Source organism: Protomyctophum bolini (assembly GCF_963924005.1).
Source record: "Protomyctophum bolini genome assembly, chromosome: 10".
NCBI classification, from domain to species: Eukaryota; Metazoa; Chordata; class Actinopteri; order Myctophiformes; family Myctophidae; genus Protomyctophum; species Protomyctophum bolini.
Window position 1 is genome coordinate 15,971,730 of NC_137871.1, and position 21,746 is coordinate 15,993,475.

A 21,746-nucleotide genomic window follows, 5' to 3' on the forward strand; every position below is an offset into this window, starting at 1 on the left:
ACCCCCATGCTAAAGCGCCACCCGTCTGCTGTCACCCAGGCGGATGCGTGCCTGGGCTTCACACCCTCAGGGCGTCTTACTGGTATTTAGATTATAGACCAATATAGATTTTTTGCGACCTAAGGTCGCATTTAACTATGGAATTGTGCGTTTTTTGTCACTCAAAATCCCCATACATGTTGTGTTTTTCGACACTCAAAATCCTCATACATTAGGAAAGCCCCCATATATTGTGCCAAGGTCTCGTGACATCACTATGACATCAGGGATGATAGTAAATCAGGGATCATAGTAAATGCGACCTGCTGTCTCCCTTTTGACTGATACCTGTCCATTTAAACTCTAGACGAGCCTGCCCCAAAGTTATTTGTGCAGCCGTGCCCGGCAGCCAGCGAAAACTAGAGTTCTCAACAGGCCAGAAAATTAAGTCCCGGCCCTACCTGGGCGTAGCCTCGTGTTGCGATACTAATATACCACTGCGCTGGGCTATGCAATAGGGGCGGGTGAAGTGTGGCTGCGCCAGGCTAACCCGGGCCCTCATCAAACCCTGTACACTCAAGACACTCCCCCCCGCTGCCACCCTTAGATCTCCATATACTGTATGGAGCTGACCTGTTTTGACATTCCATTATGTTGATCTGACCTGTACACTCAAGACACGCTCCATATATGGCCAGTGCACGTGACCTCTCCTTTTAGGAAGAGGTCACGTGCTTCTCGCCCTCAGGCGTCTTACTGGTAATAGGCAATAACCAATATTACATTATACTGCTCCAAAGTACTGTCACACGGGTAAATTAAATGCCTTTAAAGTGTTTTATATTTGGTTGCAGTACCATGCATAGGTTACATGGGCTTTGATTGATTGAATACTTTATAAACTTTTCAAAAAAGATACAGTGGTACAAATGTATACAAAAGGATGCTAAAAGAATAACGCAAAAAGCCCAGGGCTTATGTATTGTCCACTAACACTACAAGGAGTCATATTTGTGCGTTCATTGTTGCCCTGATTGCATAGCACCAATGCATTTGGCCTACTGGCCAACTGTACATTTGAGGATAATCTATCCAAAGAATCTCTTAAAACTCTTTTCTATTATGTACAATCAAAATATGTCATTGATTGGCGCACTGGCTTCAAAGGCAGTTTACTGATACTGTATACACAACGGTCGGTCATCCTATCTATATAGGTAGTCAGCCTTAATGTTGGCAGCAATCTCCACCTCCCATTGATCTCCATTGTTGAGCAGCTTCTCTTTATTGTACAGCAGCTCTTCATGGGTCTCAGTGGAAAACTCAAAGTTTGGGCCCTATAGGGAGTGACGAAGGGATATGAAGGAATGAAAGGAGGACAAGAATAATTCAAGTTCATTAACTTTTAATGCTGCATCAGTGCATCTTATACATATATTTAAGGTATGTATACGTATACTATATAAATACATGTGACACACATAAACACACGCAAGCATGCACGCACGCGCGCGCACGTGCACACACACACACACACACACACACACACACACACACACACACACACACACACACACACACACAGTCAGGCACGAAAGCAGTCTTTGCCTCTCGACCTGGCCAAGACGATAACACTATAGAGCCAGTATAAGCTATATTCATAGTTTCCATGAGCTGTTTAGCTTACCTGAACAATGGCATCAACAGGGCAGGCCTCCTGGCAGAAGCCACAGTAGATACATTTTGTCATATCAATGTCATAGCGTGTAGTCCTCCTGCTGCCATCAGCACGTGTCTCAGCCTCAATGGTGATGGCCTGGATACAATACAAACAGTAGAGGTACACAGTGACTCGTACAACATTTAAATAACACACACGCTGACATACCTAGTGCAAAAAGGAGAGCATCACCTCAAAACCTTCTACCCCTACCCTGTCTGCCCTCTGCAAGGACCCGGTTAAGGAGTGAGATTGACAGAGACTGAGGAATGCTTGTACCTTTGTGTATATTTGCACGCATGGACCTCGTACCTCCTACCTGAAATGATGGCATTAGCCTATACTCAAGGTATAGTACATGGGAGGGGTCAGACACAACTTTCTTAACCTGCCCAATGGTGGCCTGCTCAAAAATGACCTGGGGGTCTTCCCTGCCATTTTGGCTAATCTAAGCATCTCAGATTTGTACTTGACAGTTAGGTTTCCAAACCAACTGGTGATACTGATACCATACCTTACAATAGACTAGCTCTATAGAAGATCAGCATTATGTTTCTACTTACACCAAAAAGTCTGAGCCTACGGAGAAAATGAAGGCGCTGGTGTATTTCTGCACACATACTTGTCACATGGGAGTGCCAGCTCATATCACAATCAATGTGCACTCCTAGATATTTATAGGAGGTGACCTGTTTGATGTCATGACCATGTATGGTGATCGTGGTGACGGTGTGGTCACCTATAGACCTGGGATCCACTACAATCTCCTCGGTTTTCCTGACATTAACTTACAATCCTGTCCACTCCAGTTGTATGGCTACTGATTTTACCTTCACTACACTTGAGACAGGAGTCACAGGACAAAAAAAGTAAGCATGCATAACGGTAGTGGCAGTGGCTCATGGGTAGAGTGGCCGGTAGAGTGGCCGGATGGCAACCGCAACGTTCCCAGTTCGATCCCAGACTCCCCCAGAGTTAGTGTCGAAGTGTCCTTGAGCAAGACTCTGAACTTGCTCCTGATGAGCAGGTTGGTGCCTTGCATGGTTTCCACCGCCATCGGTGTATGAATGTGTGTGAATGGGTGAATGTAATGCACAAACTATGTAAAGCGCTTTAGATAAAAGCGCTATATAAATGCACAAGCACAGGTGTCATTCAGAGATACAGTATGTATCAAGACCGTGGAGGACGGGATCTCCTGCATAAGCAGGACTTGACTTTAGCATACAAGGGCTCAAGTGTGATATGATGAATGTGAAGCAAGTTGCCTGCCAGGGCCAGTTTTCCAAACAGAAGAGCTGAAGTAGTTCATTATGGATTCAGATCTAAATGTTTATAATTTAGCTACATTATTGTATGTCTAATCTCTCAAGACAGGTTCAGCTCAAACAGAAATACGTTTTCCCCTTTTTGTCTATGAGTTCCCAGATTGATTGTATAATCATAGTCAATAATGAAATCAACCCATGATTATCTTAAAAAATATTGCATTAATGAGAGGATTTATCTCCAAAGAAATACATAAAAAATTAGCAACCTTTATCTTCAGTAGGTCATAGACTACTGTAATGGTCTTCTCCAAAAGAAATTGCCACAAAACAAACTGATCCAATCTGCCCCTCGTAGCTCAAGTCTGCTCAAGACGGCGTGGCTGTATGATTCTTAGTGACATATATATTGTCAACACACAAATAATAGAAAAAGACAGAGAAACAGAACATTTATATAGCATGTATTGTCACACACACTGCACAGTGCACACCATACAATTTTACTTTATTGCAAGAATAAGAAATGTGCTCACCTGGGCAGGGCAGATGGCCTCACATAACTTGCATGCAATGCAGCGTTCCTCCCCATTTGGGTAACGGCGGAGGGCATGCTCTCCACGAAAGCGGGGCGACAAGGGGCCCTTTTCAAATGGATAGTTGATGGTGGCAGGCTCACGGAACAGATAACTCAAGGTCATCCCCAGTCCTGCAGGTTGTAGAAAGCCAGAGAAAGAGACAAGCAAATAACTACTGGTGTAGTAATGGTGTTGTGTTGTGTTGTGTTGAGTCTGTGAGAGAGAGAGAGAGAGACACACACACACACACACACACACACACACGCGCACACTCACACACACACACACACACACACACACACAGAGACAGAGACAGAGACAGAGAGACAGAGAGAGACAGAGACAGAGAGATACCTCTAAATAGTTCAGTCCAAAGGAGAGTTGTAGCAGCCCTGTCTGTGATGGACTTCAAATCATTTGGTAGTTCCTTAGAGTTGACATATTCTTCGGAGAAGAACAGCGCAGCAAGGAGAGACAGAGGGAGTGGTCAGATAAAGTCTGATGATAATGGCCCTTTGTTGAAACATAACAACCAATGAATATAGCAGTGTTTTTGTATATGACTTACTGTAGCCCTGTCTTGGCACACTGAGACCGAAAGAGCGGATGAGGCCAGGATAGATTCCAATGGTGCCTATACTGACACAAATGTGGCATGATCATAAAACAGTCATAAAACAAAACACCAGTGTAGCCTATGTTTATTTATTTGTCATGGTATCAAGGATGCAATAGGCTACTGTAACCATTGTATTACCTGGTCTCCAGTAATGAATAAAGCGTAGACTCAAACTCAAAGTATACATCTTGTAAAAAAGAAAACCCCAGAGAAGACAGATGACACATTATCCAGTGGATATAATGGTAGCAGCACAGTAACGTTTAGTCAGCGTGCTGTCAGTCTGCCTGCTTGTGTAAGAGTGCTGAATAATAGTTTTGTAACAGCCCTAATCCGTTACTTTCTCCATGCAAATAAAAGACTGTTAGATAAAAATGCGCACTTCCGTTGTAGCTTATCGCTAATCTATTGCATCATTTAGTCAGACTATATAGCCTATGTTAATGTTTACTATCTGTCTTTTTTAGTTTTTTTTTCCAAACAAGCTGTTCAATTTACTGACTCCATTATCAACATACTTGTAATTTATTAACACAAAATGATCATAATCAAGCGGTGAGTGCATGTCACTTTAAATTACCATAAAAAAGAACACTGGACACTAGACTTGGAAATTAATAACAATACAAAGTTAGCGGCACTTACCTCGGCAGGCTCGTTCACAACTTTTACTAGCGGCAACCAGCACACTCTAGGGGCAGCATCGGTGTGCCGCACCAGTAAAGATGATGAAAAAGAGGGAAGCCAGAACTGAAGCTTTAGGCCAGAAGTTGGATAATATGAACCTCTCCCCCCTCTCCTGAGTTTTTTTGTCCAGCAGGGGGAGTGGTTTCACCAGGCTAGGATAAATGTAGCGCCATGATGTTTAGTGTCGCAGACAGTTAACTGGCCTGCTGCGGGTGCTTAGAGAAATGACAGCCAATTCTATGACTTGTTGCATATTATCATTGCAGATAATTCAGTTTAAAGTTTTTGTTTATCATTTGGGTCATTTTATGTTGTGATTTGTGAGATTATACAGATTAGAGATTAGCCGCTACTACTGACCCTGCGTGGGGGTGGCCGTGGGGACAGAGAGAGAGAGAGAGAGAGAGAGAGAGAGAGAGGGTGGGGAGTCAGTTAGTCAGCGTTCCTCCTCTTCCATCACTTGAGGTTGAGGATCAATACCTGCTAGACAAACCAAATCAATTAATCTGAGGAGGGTCACTGAAAAGGTATTTAAACACAATACACACAACATGAATTGTTTTAACAATGCCATTGCTATAGCTATATGTGGTTATCTTTAGGGAGAGGAAGTTACAGTTACTTCACAGTTCTGAAACGAAACCAGAAATTGTATGACGTTGGACGATTTCCTTCTTATTGTTTTCTCTTCTTTTTTTTGCATTCAGCAAAAAAGTATTCTTCCATAATGGACTATTACGGACAGCTTTCTTTCCCTTGCCAATTGGTAAAGGTCTCTCTGAAACAACTTCAGGTGGGTGGCTTTGCAAAATTAAATTACATGTCTGTCTGACTGATACATTACCATGCAGTTCTTATGATGAAAGGGCTGAGTAAATGTCATTGTGTGTGGTGATGATGAGTGCCAAGCTTTCTGACATCTCCTCTCCTGCTCAGTGAGATGTTGAATCTAACCAGCCCAGTCCAGAAGAACCTCAGTGAAGAGGATGGTTCTGCTTCAGATGCAGGATCAGAGGCCAGTTTTGGACCAATGGTCACAGAGACTGATCGGTTTGGATTCATTCTGGCAAATGGATCCAAACATGAGTAAGTATAAGTATTTTTGTTTCTAAAGCCTATGCTGTTGTTTGTTTTACTTGCCAAGTTCATCATTATTCTTTTAATTACAGTCTTAATGTGATATTGTATTTGTAATCGCAAAAGAACTAAAACAAACAAAAATGTTTGAAGGATAGATCCATTCATGATTATGACAGACAGACAGACAGACAGTCCTGGAAATGCCAAAATGTTCCGTTTGACTAGAAAGAAATTAAGAAAGAAAGAAAGAAGGAAGATAATTAATTCACTGTTTAAATGAAGTCAGAAAAAGGAAGGAGTATAAATTCAGCTCAGAAACAAGCAACTATATCACCTGCAGTCCTCCACTCCCCCTGATGATAACATCCTGGCCTGCTGTCATGAAGACGTGTGTACCACTACCTTGTGGTTTTCCTGTTTCCGGTCTTCTCTTGTTTTGCGGCACTGCTCTAACTGTAACACATAGGGGTGCAAGCTGACAATTGAGCAATTGAGAATTTATAGAGAATAGATGCACCATAATTGTATACGTTTTCTTCTCCAATGAACAGCTATGTTTGTCACTATATGTATGTATGTATACATATGTGTATGTATGTATGTATGTATGTTTGAAATGCTGACCTACTCTTATGTATGTTGTGTTGTCAGGAGTGTGGGCCCTCCCCCTGAGCTGGTCAGGCAGAGAGAGGCCAAGTGGATCAACATCATCAGCCAATGGGATCACATCTTACTGAAGAACAGCAGCAAAGTATAGCATGAGAAAGATACACAAAATATTGATTGATTGGTTCTCAAAGTGGGGTCCAGGGACCCACAGGGGTCCTTAGGGGGGTTACATTGGGTCCCCAGCAAAATAAGTTAGCATCAAAATAATTTTAACTAAGTACTTTATCCATGTGTTGGCAAATTGAATGTACAATGTACAAGCTCAAAATATTGAAAATGTTAGAATATGTTTAATATTTTAGATGCTTTTTGTACACAAATGAAGCACTGCTGTAAACACTGTCAATTGATGATTTACAATGGTACTATCACAGACTGCTTTTGTGAAATCAACAGTGGATACAGGGTGCAAGGCATAATGTAAGCTAAGCAGAACACGCACAGCAAGCCGAATTCAATCCATGGTGGATCAGGTCACAGACTACAATAGTACAACTGGTACTATAATTATATCCCATCAAATGTTGAATAGTGCTATATGTAAGTAACTAATTCCCAGCATATACTCTCTATGCTAATTTCATGTCTTCTTTCCCCTATGCCTCAGGTGGTCAAAGAACAGTGTCAGAAGGGCATCCCAGCCTCACTTAGAGCTAAGTGCTGGCCACTGCTGTGTGGAGCCACTGATAGGATGAAACACAACAAAGACCTCTACCAGGTAAGAGGGGAACAAAGATAAATAATATATACAGTATATATTTTTTCCTGCAGAAAGAAAGGCCTTTTTGGCTTTTAACACAGAAGTGTTGGAACTGGAAGTAATCCAGAAAATTTAACTTTTCAGGAAATGTGAATGAAATTTTGTGTTTGTGTTTCAATAAATAGTAGTTTTGTTAATGCTTTTAATTGGTTAAATATTGTAGGCTTGTATATTGGCTATTGTCATTACATTTGCATGATACCATAATATAACAAATAATAGGGTCTTCATTTATGAAAAGAATAATACATTTCTGCCTACTTGCCTAGCAGCAATGTTGTATTTTCATGCCATGCCATTGACTATTCTAGAAAGCAAAGAACAAGGATGACCTTTAACATTATCCAACATTGGCTTCCTGTGTGTAATGTGAATGACACGCACCTCGCACCTTCATGATAACCCCCCCCCTATTTATTGTGTATTGTTTTGCTCTTGGTATTTTAGTATATGTGCTCTATAAATAAAGCGGATTGGATTGATACGAGATATTCTTATGTGTGTCAGTCTCTGGACGCACAGCCAGCACTGAAGAGCTGGGTGGATGTTATTGAGAGAGACCTGGATCGGCAGTTCCCTTTCCACGAGATGTTCCAGTCCAGGGACGGGCATGGGTAAACATTCCCACCCGCCTTTACCTGTACTTTTTTTTTGTCATCAAAGTTTTTTAATGATTTTTACCTGAGATCAGATTCTAAAAATGTCTTCTACATACTGACAGTTTTCTGAAAAAGCTATGTTTCTATGTCAGTGGTTCTTTGATTTTTCAAAAATAGCAGACCTACAAGCTCGTAGCGCCACTCGGTGGCGCGCTATGAGCTTGTAGATCTGCTATTTTCCAATAGCTAAAGCATAACACAATGCTAACACCAAAAGGGATTCCCACCCAAAATGGGTTAAGCAATAAGCATACAAAATACACATGACTTACACAAAAGAAAAGAGAAACAAAACAAACAAAAAACACAACACAACTAGCAGTGAAAAACTACCCCAAGTCCCCAAATGGACAACACCCCTCCACATATAGACGTGGAGGGGTGTAGTGATTATATCATCTGTACAGTTGGCCTACCCAAATTTCGAAATTATATTTGACCATTTCTCTTCACTTATTTCACATCCTAAATTCCTTTGCCATATTAATCTAAGATTTCCAGTCTTTGCACTTTGAAATGCCATTATATTTTTGAAAATTATTGAAGCACTATGCATTATTACTATTGTTGGTGGCAGGTCAAAAATAGTTTTCAACATATTAGATTCCTCTATACCCCTGTTAAGGTTGAACACACTTCGAACACTAATTCTTAGTTGAAGATATTTCCAAAATTCACCCCTACCCATCAGGTTAAATTGATTCCCCAACTCCTGATATGACTTAAAAATGTCATCCATATATAAATCATCATTACACTTATGCCATTTCTTTGCCAAGGCTCCCAGCAAAATGTATGTTTACCTATCAAGATACGTGGACTATCCCATATAGAAGAAAATCCCTGTTTATATTGGGATTTCTCCATCAGCCTATGGACCTCAGACCATACCCATTGGGAATGTTTCAAAATAGGACACTTCCCTCCCTTCTACCATTTTAATCTGAAAGAAAGAGAATCTGTATGGGTTTGAAAGGAGCTACCATAGATGTTTTACCCAGTCCAGTTGGGAATCATATTCAGCCCATTAATGCCTCGCTAATTTAGACAATTCAAAATATAAATTATACATTTCTACATTCGGAAGAGCCAAGCCGCCACATTCCCTAGGCGGGGAACACATCTTTTTTATATTAATCCTTGGCTTTTTCCCATTCCACAAATAATCTTTCACCATCTGATTATATTGTTTGTATATCCCACTAGGAATAGTCAGTGGTAGCATCATTGATACATAATTAAATTGTGATGCTATTACATAATTAATAGTATTAACTTTGCGACATAAAGTAGGATTAAATATTTTCCACCTTTCCAAATTGTCTAAATTTGTCTAAATATTTCATTCCCACTGGTATCCATCTAAATGGAAAACTGAGAAACCTCTGACCGGGCACACGACCTAGATACAGGCATCACCTCTGACTTCTGCCAATTGATTTGATCCTTTACATCTACTTGATTCTGCATTTGTTTTGAGTCAAATTCACCGTTGTGACTATAAAGTTGTGGTTTGTGTGAATTCTAACTTTCTTTTCTCCATGTGAAGGCAACGTGGTCTATTCCGTGTGCTTAAGGCCTATACGCAGTACCAGCCTGAGGAAGGCTACTGTCAGGCCCAGGCACCTGTAGCTTCTGTGCTGCTAATGCACATGCCATGTGAGGTAATCTATAGTAACCAATCGGTCTACTTCACTGTACACTCAGGATAAAATATATACGTATGCATATGCCACACTTGAAGTATTTAGTTTTAGTAGTAACTCAAGCAAGGTGAAATGTAAATAATGCATGTTGTATTTTAGACCAGGTGAGATTAAACACGTTCCCGTCTTGTGTGGAAATGAAACTTGTATGCTGAAAATAGTCCCTTATGCTCGTAATTGCAACATGTTGATGTGTCTTCTTCACCTTTTTGACAGGACACCTTCTGGTGCCTGGTGCAGATCAGTGAACACTACATGCCTGGATACTACAGCCCTCTGCTGGTGAGAACATGCACAGTTACATTACTGTAGAATAGGGAAGCAACCTATTTGGTAAATGGTGCATTTAGAGAATGTGCATTTATCCAAGGCACTTCACATAGATTGTGCATTACATTCACCCATTCACACACCGATGGCGGAGGAAACCATGCAAAGCATCAACCTGCACATCAGGAGCAATTAGGGGTTCAGCGTCTTGCTCAAGGACACTAGGCACTAACTCTGGGGGAGCACGGGATCCAACTGGTAACTTCACGGTTCCCTTCCAGCTGTTCTACTCTACCCATTTTGGGTTTTCCATATTCATAACAAATGTATTTGTTTTCCTTTTGACATATTTTCTTTCACATCAGAAATCATTAGACTATAACAACCCACCTTTCTCCCAGACTCCCTCCCTAGTCAGAGTTCAGAGTTTGAATGAATGTAATTACGTACATAACAAAATACCCTTTTTTCTCCGAACCACCTGGACCTGTGTGTGTGTGTGTGTGTGTGTGTGTGTGTGTGTGTGTGTGTGTGTGTGTGTACTAGGACGGAGTTCTGTTCGACGCCATAATTTTGTCTTGGGTTCTAAAGAGAACTTGTCCAGATGCTCACAAGCACCTGCAGCGCCATGATGTGCAACCTCTCATGTTCGCCACAGATTGGCTGATGTGCCTGTTCACGCGCCAGCTGCCCTTCAACATCCTGGTCCGAGTCTGGGATCTCTTTTTCTGCTATGGTATGCATGACCTAAACAGATGTCATAACAAAGCGGGTTGAGACACAAGCAACAGCAACAAAGACATGATGTGATAATTGTGGGGCAATTAAAAAACTGCAAACCTTTGGTTCCTACATTTAATTTACCCTACTGTGATGAAAATATACATTTTCATCTCCTGAATCTCCTTTTAGATTCCTCCCTCATCATTTGCATGCTGTGAACACAAATCTTCTCTCATTACTACTTCCACCTGCCTTTCTCTTCTGTCCAGGGGTGCGTGTCTTGTTCCAGGTAGCGGTGGTGTTGGTGCGCAGGGTGCTGGGCCATACGAGGCAGAGGCAGGAGTGTGAGGGACAGATGGAGACTCTGGAGAGACTGAGGGGTGTCAAGGAGCACATACCAGAAGAAGATGGCGCCTTCATAGGAGAGGTATGTACTGTAAAGAATCAAGATGATGCTATACGTGAAGGTGGCTGTGTTGCAAGCTTGCCAGTTTATATGCAACTGCAAGTCATACACAAAATAATTTAACGCACTCCTTTATACCTGGTATAAACTTGACTTGTGCTGTGACAAAGTTAAAGTAAGGATTGACTTATAGAAAACAGATGGAAGAATATAGAATGAGCACTAGTAAAATCCATGTCATCTAAACCAGGGGATCTCAACCCATGGTACATGGTGCATGCATAAACTTTCCTTAATGATTATGTCTGGTTTCAGTATTCATACGATATATTTTCACTATTATCAAGGTTTTTTTTGCAGTCAGTTTGTGGGGGGTGGGGGGGAACCCCTGATCTAAACTGTAACATACTGTGCAACGAACTACACTTCACAGGGACAATATCAATTGCAGTGCAATAATATACAGTATGTGACAGTCATGTTCTGACCTTGCATTGTGATTGATTGAGGGCCAATAAATTCTGGTAAAACTACTGAGACTGAATTTCTATGAAAGTATCAAGGAGTACCCATACCATATGATCAATTGACCAAAAATGGAAATATGGACTCAAAATGTAAACGGCACGGAGGTAAAGTTAAACAAGAAAAAAAGGATAACATAAAAGTTCGGCCAATCAGTGAAGCTGAAACCAATACCCCACACACTAGTTCTGGAGAACCGCTGTTTTATCCCACTTATAAGCTTATCATTATCTTGATATGCAATCATAAATATTTATAATGAAACTTGTATAGTTTAAGATCTGAGGTATTGGTGCGCTGCAGTCATAGGCAAGAGACCAAAGGCAGAGTGCACCAGTCATGTGACACACCAGTGCCAATATCGCAATGGTATATCAATACCTATTGTGAATCATTTCTTCCATCTCCCATTTTGTTTCAGGTGTGCTCTGTGCCGCTCTCAACAAAGGATCTGGAGAGGGAGACAGAGAGGGAGCTGAAGAAGTGGAGGGAAGAGCGACCCTCGTCCACATTTGACCCCAGAGGTCGTTACCATGGATACAGGATGGCATGGGCAAGGTTTCAGTTGAAGGAGGAAGAAAGGAACAGGAAGGAGAGAGAGAAAAGCAACCTCTCTGTGCCTATTGCTCGATCAGCCTCTACACTCTCCCTCTCTCCATCCATCCTCCGAAAGTGGAGGAAAGACGTTAAGGCTGACACAAGTGATTGGGAAGGCGGAGGTAAAATTGGGAAGCATAATTTAATGGAAGCCAGGGAGAAAGGAAGGGACAGCTGGATTAACAGCAGTCCAAAGAGTGTGCAGCACATTGCGGAGGAAGAGGACATGGTCTTAGAGGAGCACGGAAAACACATGGAAGCCAATCTAACTGGACAAATCAAACTTGAAGAACTTTGCAAAGAACAAGAGAGCCAGACCACACCAACGAAACATAGGGAAGCGAAAGATAGAGAGAGGACCCCCTCAAACAAACTAGAGCAGACCAAGTCAGTAAAAAAGAACACACAGCCCAAAGAGACAGATGAACTCAACAGCTCTTCGCCATCACAATGCACAGATAATTCTGAAGGAGACAGAATTGAAGCGACAGAACGAGCGTCAGTCAACAGTCAGTTCAGTGAAGAAGAACTGGACCAAAAAGATGAGCTGGATCATAGTGGCCAATCACAGGTCACGGAACAGCAGAGTTACAGCCTGAAACAGGAAATGGAGGCAGGAAGAACAGCAGAAACACAGAAAGAGAAAACGAAACAGGTGTCAGTAAATGAAAATATGGTGACCACTGGGGGTAAACCGACTCAGATAATGGAAGATGCTGATAGTGATCTAAACCCAGGGGTAAATACACCAGCAGCAGAGGACACAATAAATGAACCTGTGGCACAGATGGAAACAAGAGCAGAGAAGCAACTAATTGAAAATGTGCAAAATATGAAGATGGAAACGCATACAGAGATAATTACAAGAAATGAGACTGAGGTCAAGATGGGATATAACACAGATCAGGTCTATCAGAGAGATGGGGAATCTGAGGCACAGATTGCTGAAGAGTCGGATAAAGCAAAGGAGTTGCAACAAGAACCAGAAGTGATTAGAGAGACAGCCAAGGAGTCACAGGCAGTTGTGGTAGAAATTAGAGATAAAGATACCGAGGTGTTGCCAGCAACAGAAATTAAATCAGAATCTCGCACTCAAACTGAAAAAGAAACGAATGTACTGACAAAAGCCCAGACATACATAGGGGAAAATACAGGAACACAGGAAGAACTAGAGACAGAGCTGGAGCTAGACTTACAATTACACAAACAGGTAGCATCGTACAGAGAAATGATGAAAGAGACAGACGCATCATTAACAACGGAACGCACTAACCAAAAAGACAACACAGATTTAGTAGTTCACATATCTGTGGAATCCATGACAAAGTTGACTGCTTTTCACTTAAAAATACCATCATCTGGAGATTCCACAACGGAATCAGATGAAGCATTAGCTGAAAGTTCAGAGAAAGGGTGTGAGATGGAATTACCTGAGGCAACAGAAGAGAGCACATGCAAACAAGCAGAGACACCAGAAGAAACTCAGTTACACCTAGAGATTACAGATTCCATACCACCTCAAGAGAATACACACACTTCGAAAGAGCCCACAGAGAAGGGATCTGCCATCAGTCCTGATGAGAAAATGAGTTCATTACAGATCTTTACACCAGAGCAGCCTGTAGCTAAACAACCAGAGAGTCAGGCCACCATTAATCCAATGGAAGACAAACAGAAGACTGAAAATGTTACAGAAAACAGGAACGATGCAGAAACTGGCATAACGTCTCCGGACAAGATTATTTTATCCGACATCCCTCAGCAAATGCATAAAGGCAAGTGCACCACAATGGACAATCCAAGCATTGCAAGTAAACCACCAGCCCTAAACACAGATGATTCTCACCTTTCTGCTGACCAGGCTGAACTCTGCAACCCAGAAGTGATACAAGCTGCTGGCTCCCGTATAAGAACCTCTTCCGGTGACTTTCGCATACGCAAGTCGTCCAGCTCCTTAGGATCCAGGTTAGCTTGCAGGCTTTCAGAGGACCTTTTCACTGCCCCGCAGCAACTGAACCAATCAGAATCTATCCCCAGACAACTAGAACATGCTCCATCCAAATCTATTCCCAAGTTAATTAACTCCAACCGAAATCTCCTTGACACCCATTCTGGCGAGGGCTCTATCGAGAAAGAAGAGCAATCAATGGAGTCTAAAAATACTATTGGCATTAAAGAGACGATGGGAGGTCAGAAGCCTCTTGACAGCCCTAAACGCTTTGGCCTCTTCCGCCGTCTGAAAGGAGAGCATCCAAAACAGATCAAGGAAAAAGCTGTACCCAAAGTCCAGGTCCCTAAAATCTTCATTCAAGACTTCAGTGATGGAGCAGAGAAAGACCTACTGGTAGAGCATGTAGACGGAGATAAATTGACCTCTAAGGAGAGGAAGAGGAGACGGAGGGAACAAGAGAGGATGGAAAAGGAGGAAGATAAGTTGAGAAAGAAAAGAGAGGTGGAGAAAGAGAGAGAGAGGCGGAAACCGCAGACAAGGGGCAAGAGTTTCCAGGTTCAACAAGGCAGAGGGAGCATTGGTTCCAAACGACACTCTGCTCCATATGCGGATACCTACTTCTAACAGAGACGTGTAAATAAAACAATTTCTATTTCCAAATGTTCAACAAAAAAAAGTTTGTTTTATTCAGTGGGGCTTATGTTCTGCACAATGATCAACACTGACTACCCCAGTGTTAGAGAAAACAGGAAGTGCTTTTAGTCAATTTTTTCTCTTCATAATCCAAGAAGTTCAAATGTGATGTCATTATTATCATCTTCCCATCTCTTGCATGCTGCAGTTCCTCTCTCAATATATTGTTTGTCCACGTAATTGCCAAAAAACATACAGGTTTGTAATATCTGAAAAATAAAAAAGCAAGGAATTCTAAGGTTTTCTTATACTTGCACTAGGACTGGTCGCTGCAAGTCCATGGTGTGAAATTACACCCACACACTTAAGTCTCTTTTTCTCAAACTGTCCATATTATGGCGACTCTGCTCGAGTGTCATCCTCACTGTCACTGGCCAACACATCCTGCCCAGTCACCGTCTGATTGGCCATCGGAGAAGTGGGAAACACTGATCCAAAGAACAGGGAACGGAACTGAAAGGATAAGGGGAGAGTGAGTGCAAATGTAACCCAAGTAAATATTTGTATTGCAAGGTATCAGCACTCAAGGCTACATGCACACAATTAATTAAACCATGCTAAACCAATACCTTAATCAATGTAACCATACTAACAGTGCCTAACTTGAATGCTATTTCCTGCTTCAGACGACAATAATTCCAATATTGTGCTTTTTTGCGTGGTTATCAAGTTGCAAACTTTCCAAATACCACAAGGGCCATACTTTTTTATTAGGTGGTCTTTCTGTGCCCACTGGTTCGTCTTCCTCCTCTTCACTGTGTGGCCTAGTCCTTTGATTGGCTGCGGATAGCTGGTTTAACAACGCATGGCTGGGCAAGGGGGGTGAGGGTGGACCCGCAGCCAGGGGAACAGGTGCTACGCTGGTATCCATGGCTATGAGGTAGGAGTCCATGTCATCATTCATGAAGTCGTCAGGAGGGGGCGGTGGTGTATTTGAACTGAGAGTGGTGGGGAAGGAGGTTAGAGGCATTAGGTGGTGATCACAATCAATTCACAAACCTCTACATGATTTCCCATTATACAACGTCTACACAGGGCACTATGAGAGGCATGGAGATTAGTGGTAACAAGCTAAGAGAGTTTCTTTGTAGAAACTAAATGGACGCTGAGGGACTACAAACACACCCAGGTGGCAATTAATTAATTAATGGAGAGAGATAACACACACTTTGACGGTCACCTGAAAATAATGAAAAGGGTTGAAAACCACTGCTGTATACACTGGACGGGGTCTAATATTCTGCACTCAGAGCGGAGCCCCATCAAGTATACATATAAAGAATACAAATTCTGGTTCTAATCAACTGTGAATGACTACCGGTAGTTACCGTTTGGAGTTGTTACGAAGGTTGGAATCATCAGAAAGGGTGGCCAGCACAAAGTTCCCCTCCAATACACTGTCTGTTACCGACAGTATCACAGGACTGACACACACACACACACACACACACACACACACACACACACCGTTTGATTACAGATTAACAATCAATGCAACTGATAAAGTGTGTGTGTGTGTGTGTGTGTGTGTGTGTGTGTGTGTGTGTGTGTGTGTGTGTGTGTGGTACCTTCCTGGCTCATCAAAGTGTATAGAGATTGGAAGACCAGTGGACTCTGCAAACACCAGTAATCCCTGGAAAACAGATCGCAATCTTAAAATAAATCACTCTGGGAACCCATTTGGTAATTTGTTTAAAATTGTTTGTTTTTGCCATCAGCAGAATCTGTTTTGAGACTTTTGAGAGATTAATAAAAAGCAAACCCGTCAACCACACCACCCAGAATTAATCTTATTCTATATTGACTCACTGCAAATCTGTTGGGATGTCTTTGCTCTCCATATGCTCAAAGGACCTTTACCCCATTATGTATTAGCTTCCTTTCCTCCTCAATCCTTCTGTCCCTCTCTCTGCCCTATGTCTCACCCGTAGTTCCTTCAGACAGAAAGTGATGCTGGTCTCAGTTCCAACTGCAAAATGGTCAAATTCATCTGAAGCAAGACAGAGCTCTGTCATCATGGCCCTGGACTGTTCTGAGAAAGAGATGGAGGGTACAGACAGAAAGTTTGTTTCACTTCTTCTACACATACATACTGTAGCTGTCCATTTGAAAACCGCTACTGGAAGTCCAAATGAGAAATTGACTACTTTAACCCATTTAATAAGACCTGAAGCCGATTCTACAAATGCTTCTACAATCAGTAGTTCTCACACTTTCTTTTTACACTTTCAAGATATTTCAACATAAAAAAATAGCAGATGTACAAGCTTGCAGTGCGGCACGATGGGACACACTGTGAGCCTGCTATTTTTGAATAGCCAACAAAAAAATCTAAAATGACACAGACAGATGCTTTCCCGGTTTTAATGGGTTAAATCCTAGGGAGGTTTGAGCTTTTTGCTACATCAGTACCGGTATATAATGTTTTAGAAGTGTGAAATAGGGAAATCCATTCACCTGTGTCTTCTTCAACATGGTTCCTGAACCACACCCGCTCATTGCTCACTGACAGGGTCACTTCCTCCAAAGAGGGAGGGAAATTTAACACTGTGTCAACCAGTACCCTGTGAGGGAGGAAAATTAAATCAAGAAGAATAAAGACCAGTAAGATACGATACATTAAAACCACTCTACAGTGAGTACAGATTGTTTCACCATAGAAACAGAAAAGTGTAGAATTTCCACTCTTAGCAACATAGTGATTCCATGTTGTTCCTGTCTTTCCCTTTGCGGTCGCTCCATTGGTTCCCTCAACTCAGGCACAGTCATCTCTGGGAGTCTGCCTCATCAAACGATTGGTCCACTAATCTTGAATTGGGTCGTCCATTCCCTGGCAACCAGTTTCTATATGTGACATATGTGATGCGTGTAGAAAATAAAGAGCAGAAGTGGTCGCAGTTGGCCCGGGCCGACCTAGTAGTCTGGGCACTTAGGCAGCTGGACAGCGCGTCACGGGTTCAACTCTTGATCATGACGACCTGATGCTCACTCCCCATCTCTTTCCCCCCATTTTCTGTGAACTTACTGTGCACTGTCAAATAAGGGCGGAAAAAGCCCAAACAATTGTGGTCGAAGTCCACATATCTCCGGGTATGGACGATTACTACACCACTTACTCTGTTGTTGGTTGACAAAGCGTCACGGCACTTACTCTGACCCTGATCTTGCATTTTATAACGTCTAACTTTTAAATTGTAAAGCAGAGAGTTTTGACAGACCTAGGCTGTGTTCGGAGTATGTTAGGGCAGCTCTCCTTGTCAAATACAGCCTGTAAACTCTCACTGTCCTGGAAAGCCAGGTTATGCGTCTTCAATAGTCCTGCAGGATACAAGCAAACCAAGACACACAGACACAAACAAAGACACACACAAAGGTCAGTTAGAGAAAACTACTGTGATAATGTAAATGTAAAAGAATACAGCCGAGATTTGCAGTATTAAAGCCATCTCTGAATAACTAAACAAGCTATAAAGCAGCAGGCCACTGTCCATACCTTGTTTACAGTGCAGGGTGAAGGTGAGGTGGTTCTTCTCTCCGTCCAGCTTGATGTGACATTTCTCTACCGTCTTCTCCAGAGTGGCCAGGGACCTGAACACTGCCTGCACACTCTGTCTCGCACACAGAGAGAACAGAGGATGGATGAAGTAAGGACATGGACAAATATGAGAAAAAGGAGTTATAAACCAAACCATCTGCCTCAGCTCAGTATATATAATAATAATATACTGTATGTATGCATGTATGTATGTATGTAAGGTATATATATATATATATATATATATATATATATATATAGGTCTATATATGACTGCTGCCTAGACTTACACCTCCTTCTGTTTTTTTATGTGCAGAAGTGCTCTATTGTTCATGGCTGGATGGATGGATAGATAGATGGATAGATAGAATATATATTATACCTTAATGGCCACTCTGCAGCGAAAGCCATGCCCATGGCGAATAGTATACCTGCAAAACAATTTCAAGACATCATAAATCAATCATTGTTTCAGACTCTAATAGGTCCATAAAAAAACAATACAGGGGAAGAGAAGAGTACCTAATTCTGCTCTTCTTAGCCATAATTAAAGTAATTATAATTCATTTTTCAAGTCCTTCAACTTCATCATGAAACGATAACACGAATGCTCGCCTTAAAACAAGTTCGACCTCATTTTTTTCCGCCGACCTCACGCCGACAGCTCGTGGGGCAGTTATTTTATTCTTGGAATAGTTTTACTGAAAATAAGGTTAGAAATAAGTTTAGGGTTAGGCGTTGTTTTACTGGGGTTAAGGTTAGGAATAAGGTTAGGTTTACCCATTTAGGCATAGTTTACTGAGGTTAAGTTTAGGAATACCAGGAAGAGCAGTTACGCCTGCTGTACGCCCGACTAGACGACTGTGTTTTGAGGCGAGCATTTTGGTATTCCATGACACTGTACATCAGATTCCTGAGGACAGCATCTAGAGTGGGAACACCACTGTTTACAAACAATTGGCTGGCATTTGTGCACCTCGGGAGCCTCAGCAGGATTCTGAGAGCATCATTATATGCCACTCGCACTCACAGCTTATTATATTTACCTTTACTGTAGCGGCATCACAAGTGGAAGTGGGCAGTATACAGTGGTAAGCAGTGTAAGCTTTACAAAGGGCGATCTTGACATCAACAACAGTACACGACGACATTAACATGACAACGTAAATTGTCTCATGACAATAAGAACTTGTGGTTGTGCTACAGTAGCACTGAAATACATACAGTACGACAGAGAAGTTTAACATTCACTCATGTCCAAACAAAAATATTTACCTGCTGAAAAAGAGAGGTGCAAACTGGAAGCAAGCGTACGCTGACCGTGAGGAGTTCACAGATCGCAGGGCCAACTACAAGACAGAGCAAATACAACAGTTGGCACTTGCAACAGTTCCAGCTGTACAACTATTTATATGTCAAAACCATAAGACAAAACCATACCCCATCTTCCTCAGGTTCCAGATAGAGCTCATCTCCTATCCTGGACAAAGAGTGGACAGCTTTGGCAAGCACTGGAAGGCAATCGCACGCACACACATACACACAGTAGCAAAATGGGGAAATCTGTCCATCCAAATAAAAATGCAACACAGGTGCAAAAGTAGAAAGCTGTTCTGCTTTAATGTTTATATTTGGATCTTCAAGACTCAGTTTCTTTAGATTACCATCACGACTTGTCACATATTTTGTCTGTACTGGTTGCCATTATTATACGTTATTATTATTGTATCCACTATCCATAGGAGGCGAGACGTGTAATAGGGAGCACCTGTTTTGCCCTGCCCGCCTCCTATGAACACAAGACTTGGGTAGTTGTACCGGTTTGTACTTTGTTGTCTCCACCAGGCCGAAGGCATGGGGAGAGAGTATGTTTTGCACTCCGTCCGTGTGTGTCCGTTTGTGAGTGTGTGTTCATCTGTGTATAGCTATTAATCTCCGGCACCGTTAACCCGGTCGATGCCAAATTTTACACACACACACACACACACACACACACACTCACACTCCCTGGATGCCAACATGAACCTCTGCCCCAAAATTCTAGCGCCACCAGGTGGCCGATTTTTCACCAACAGGTGGCATTTTTGCAAAACACATTTTTGGAACATAATGCCTCAAATCATCCAATTGCCATCCAAGGCGGAAGAAGAAATGGCACATTCACATTGACCTATTATAGATCCACCAGGAGGCCACAACTTGACCTGCACCGAGTTTTTCTTGTGTTCATGCCGTATATAAGGATTTTTTTCCTACTTGGTGGGGTGGGTGATGCATCTCAAGGGGGTTAATCCTTCTAATAAAGGTACTATAATATATTCAGTTTTATAGCCTACAAGAGACAGTGTAAATTAAAATATGTACTTTGGCGTTACCTTTCACATTTCCTCCAGTCACAACGCAGTCCATTTCATTCATTCTCATGGGGAGGTTGGGTGTAGGATAATGGAAATGACAGCTAACAGGACGCTGCTGGTTAGCAACTATGGCTGACCACGGAGCCCAACAGTTTGAGCCCAAAGGCGAGTCCTTTGAAGAGCAATAAGTACACTCTGGTACTTGTGTATTATTTATATGATCTCCCTGGGCTTTTTGCTACGAAACCAGTTGCACAACAAAACATTTTCAACCGTTCTGTCATGTGTGAAGACTCGAGAACCGATACAACATTTACGCCTCTCTATGGAAGCGACCATCACATTGTTTACGCCGCCATAACGAACGTCCGCACTGTCGACCAATCAGACGGGAGAACATGTGGGATAGGCGTGGTTTTGACTGGGCGCATGCGCATTTAACCTTGGCTTTTTCCTTTTTTCTAAACCTGTGTGTTGCTGGTTCTCACTTTCACATGAAAGTGGTTTATAATAAATTAGTAACATTACAAAAGCATTTAGTTGAGAAATTTCCTACCGTGACTTTATGGAATAAGTGAACATATTTAGAAGAAAAAAAATATATATGTGATGGGTCAACCAGTTCCACATAATAAGGTGGAAAGGAAATGGCACGGCCTATACATTTTCCCAAAACATTTCCAGCCTCAATTGCTACAAACTGTACTATAGTCCATGAGATGCAATTTACCAACATTTCAGCCTTTAACCTCAGACATAACCTCAGATATAAATAGTAATTGTGCCCATCAAAACGCCCATATGGCCATGCCCACACCAGGGCCACTGTGGAAAGAGGGTGTGTTATGTGTGATAGAAAGAAAGAGGAAGGGAGGGACATTATAGAATGAGAATGATAGCAGTGAAAGAGAGAGAGAGGCAGAGGCACTGTCAGTTATGTGTCTAGCCTCACTGGTATTTCTTG

The 21,746-nt window shown here is 42.0% G+C and overlaps 3 protein-coding genes across 3 annotated transcripts; 1 reads left to right on the forward strand and 2 right to left on the reverse strand.

The window, feature by feature from the left end:
• Positions 1–802: 802 nt before the first annotated feature.
• On the reverse strand, positions 803–4,909 carry ndufs8b (NADH:ubiquinone oxidoreductase core subunit S8b). The gene is made up of 7 exons (XM_080773716.1): positions 4,810–4,909; positions 4,303–4,351; positions 4,114–4,179; positions 3,900–3,989; positions 3,504–3,676; positions 1,667–1,795; positions 803–1,316 (listed from the first exon to the last, which is right to left on the reverse strand). Exons 2-7 carry the CDS (start codon positions 4,349–4,351, stop codon positions 1,185–1,187), a joined length of 639 nt encoding a protein of 212 aa, XP_080629842.1. The 5' UTR covers positions 4,810–4,909; the 3' UTR covers positions 803–1,184.
• A 671-nt stretch (positions 4,910–5,580) lies between these two features.
• On the forward strand, positions 5,581–14,838 carry tbc1d10c (TBC1 domain family, member 10C). Its single transcript, XM_080774515.1, has 10 exons — positions 5,581–5,644; positions 5,788–5,937; positions 6,583–6,682; positions 7,208–7,318; positions 7,868–7,974; positions 9,569–9,683; positions 9,942–10,007; positions 10,542–10,731; positions 10,988–11,145; positions 12,071–14,838. Exons 2-10 carry the CDS (start codon positions 5,792–5,794, stop codon positions 14,819–14,821), a joined length of 3,744 nt encoding a protein of 1,247 aa, XP_080630641.1. The 5' UTR covers positions 5,581–5,644; positions 5,788–5,791; the 3' UTR covers positions 14,822–14,838.
• Positions 14,839–14,859: 21 nt separating this feature from the next.
• On the reverse strand, positions 14,860–21,125 carry rad9a (RAD9 checkpoint clamp component A). The gene is made up of 12 exons (XM_080774519.1): positions 20,801–21,125; positions 19,866–19,936; positions 19,701–19,774; positions 18,808–18,856; positions 18,384–18,498; positions 18,109–18,208; positions 17,348–17,454; positions 16,816–16,922; positions 16,459–16,523; positions 16,219–16,314; positions 15,594–15,828; positions 14,860–15,343 (listed from the first exon to the last, which is right to left on the reverse strand). The coding sequence occupies exons 1-12, from the start codon at positions 20,847–20,849 to the stop codon at positions 15,224–15,226; spliced, it is 1,188 nt and encodes a 395-aa protein (XP_080630645.1). The 5' UTR covers positions 20,850–21,125; the 3' UTR covers positions 14,860–15,223.
• Positions 21,126–21,746: the final 621 nt, after the last annotated feature.

Excerpts from the sequence above, each read along its gene's own strand:
- ndufs8b (XM_080773716.1), bottom strand. The coding sequence starts at position 4,351 with ATGTATACTTTGAGTTTGAGTCTACGCTTTATTCATTACTGGAGACCA. Across the intron at positions 4,180-4,302 it reads TATTCATTACTGGAGACCAG|GCACCATTGGAATCTATCCT; the intron begins GTAATACAATGG and ends GTGTCAGTATAG. Across the intron at positions 1,796-3,503 it reads AGGCCATCTGCCCTGCCCAG|GCCATCACCATTGAGGCTGA; the intron begins GTGAGCACATTT and ends TATTGTATCCAG.
- tbc1d10c (XM_080774515.1), top strand. The coding sequence starts at position 5,792 with ATGTTGAATCTAACCAGCCCAGTCCAGAAGAACCTCAGTGAAGAGGAT. Across the intron at positions 7,319-7,867 it reads ACAACAAAGACCTCTACCAG|TCTCTGGACGCACAGCCAGC; the intron begins GTAAGAGGGGAA and ends TATGTGTGTCAG. Across the intron at positions 9,684-9,941 it reads TAATGCACATGCCATGTGAG|GACACCTTCTGGTGCCTGGT; the intron begins GTAATCTATAGT and ends CCTTTTTGACAG.
- rad9a (XM_080774519.1), bottom strand. The coding sequence starts at position 20,849 with ATGAGAATGAATGAAATGGACTGCGTTGTGACTGGAGGAAATGTGAAA. Across the intron at positions 18,857-19,700 it reads GCACCTCTCTTTTTCAGCAG|GTATACTATTCGCCATGGGC; the intron begins GTAAATATTTTT and ends ATTGTTTTGCAG. Across the intron at positions 18,499-18,807 it reads GCTGCAGAGTGGCCATTAAG|AGTGTGCAGGCAGTGTTCAG; the intron begins GTATAATATATA and ends TGTGCGAGACAG.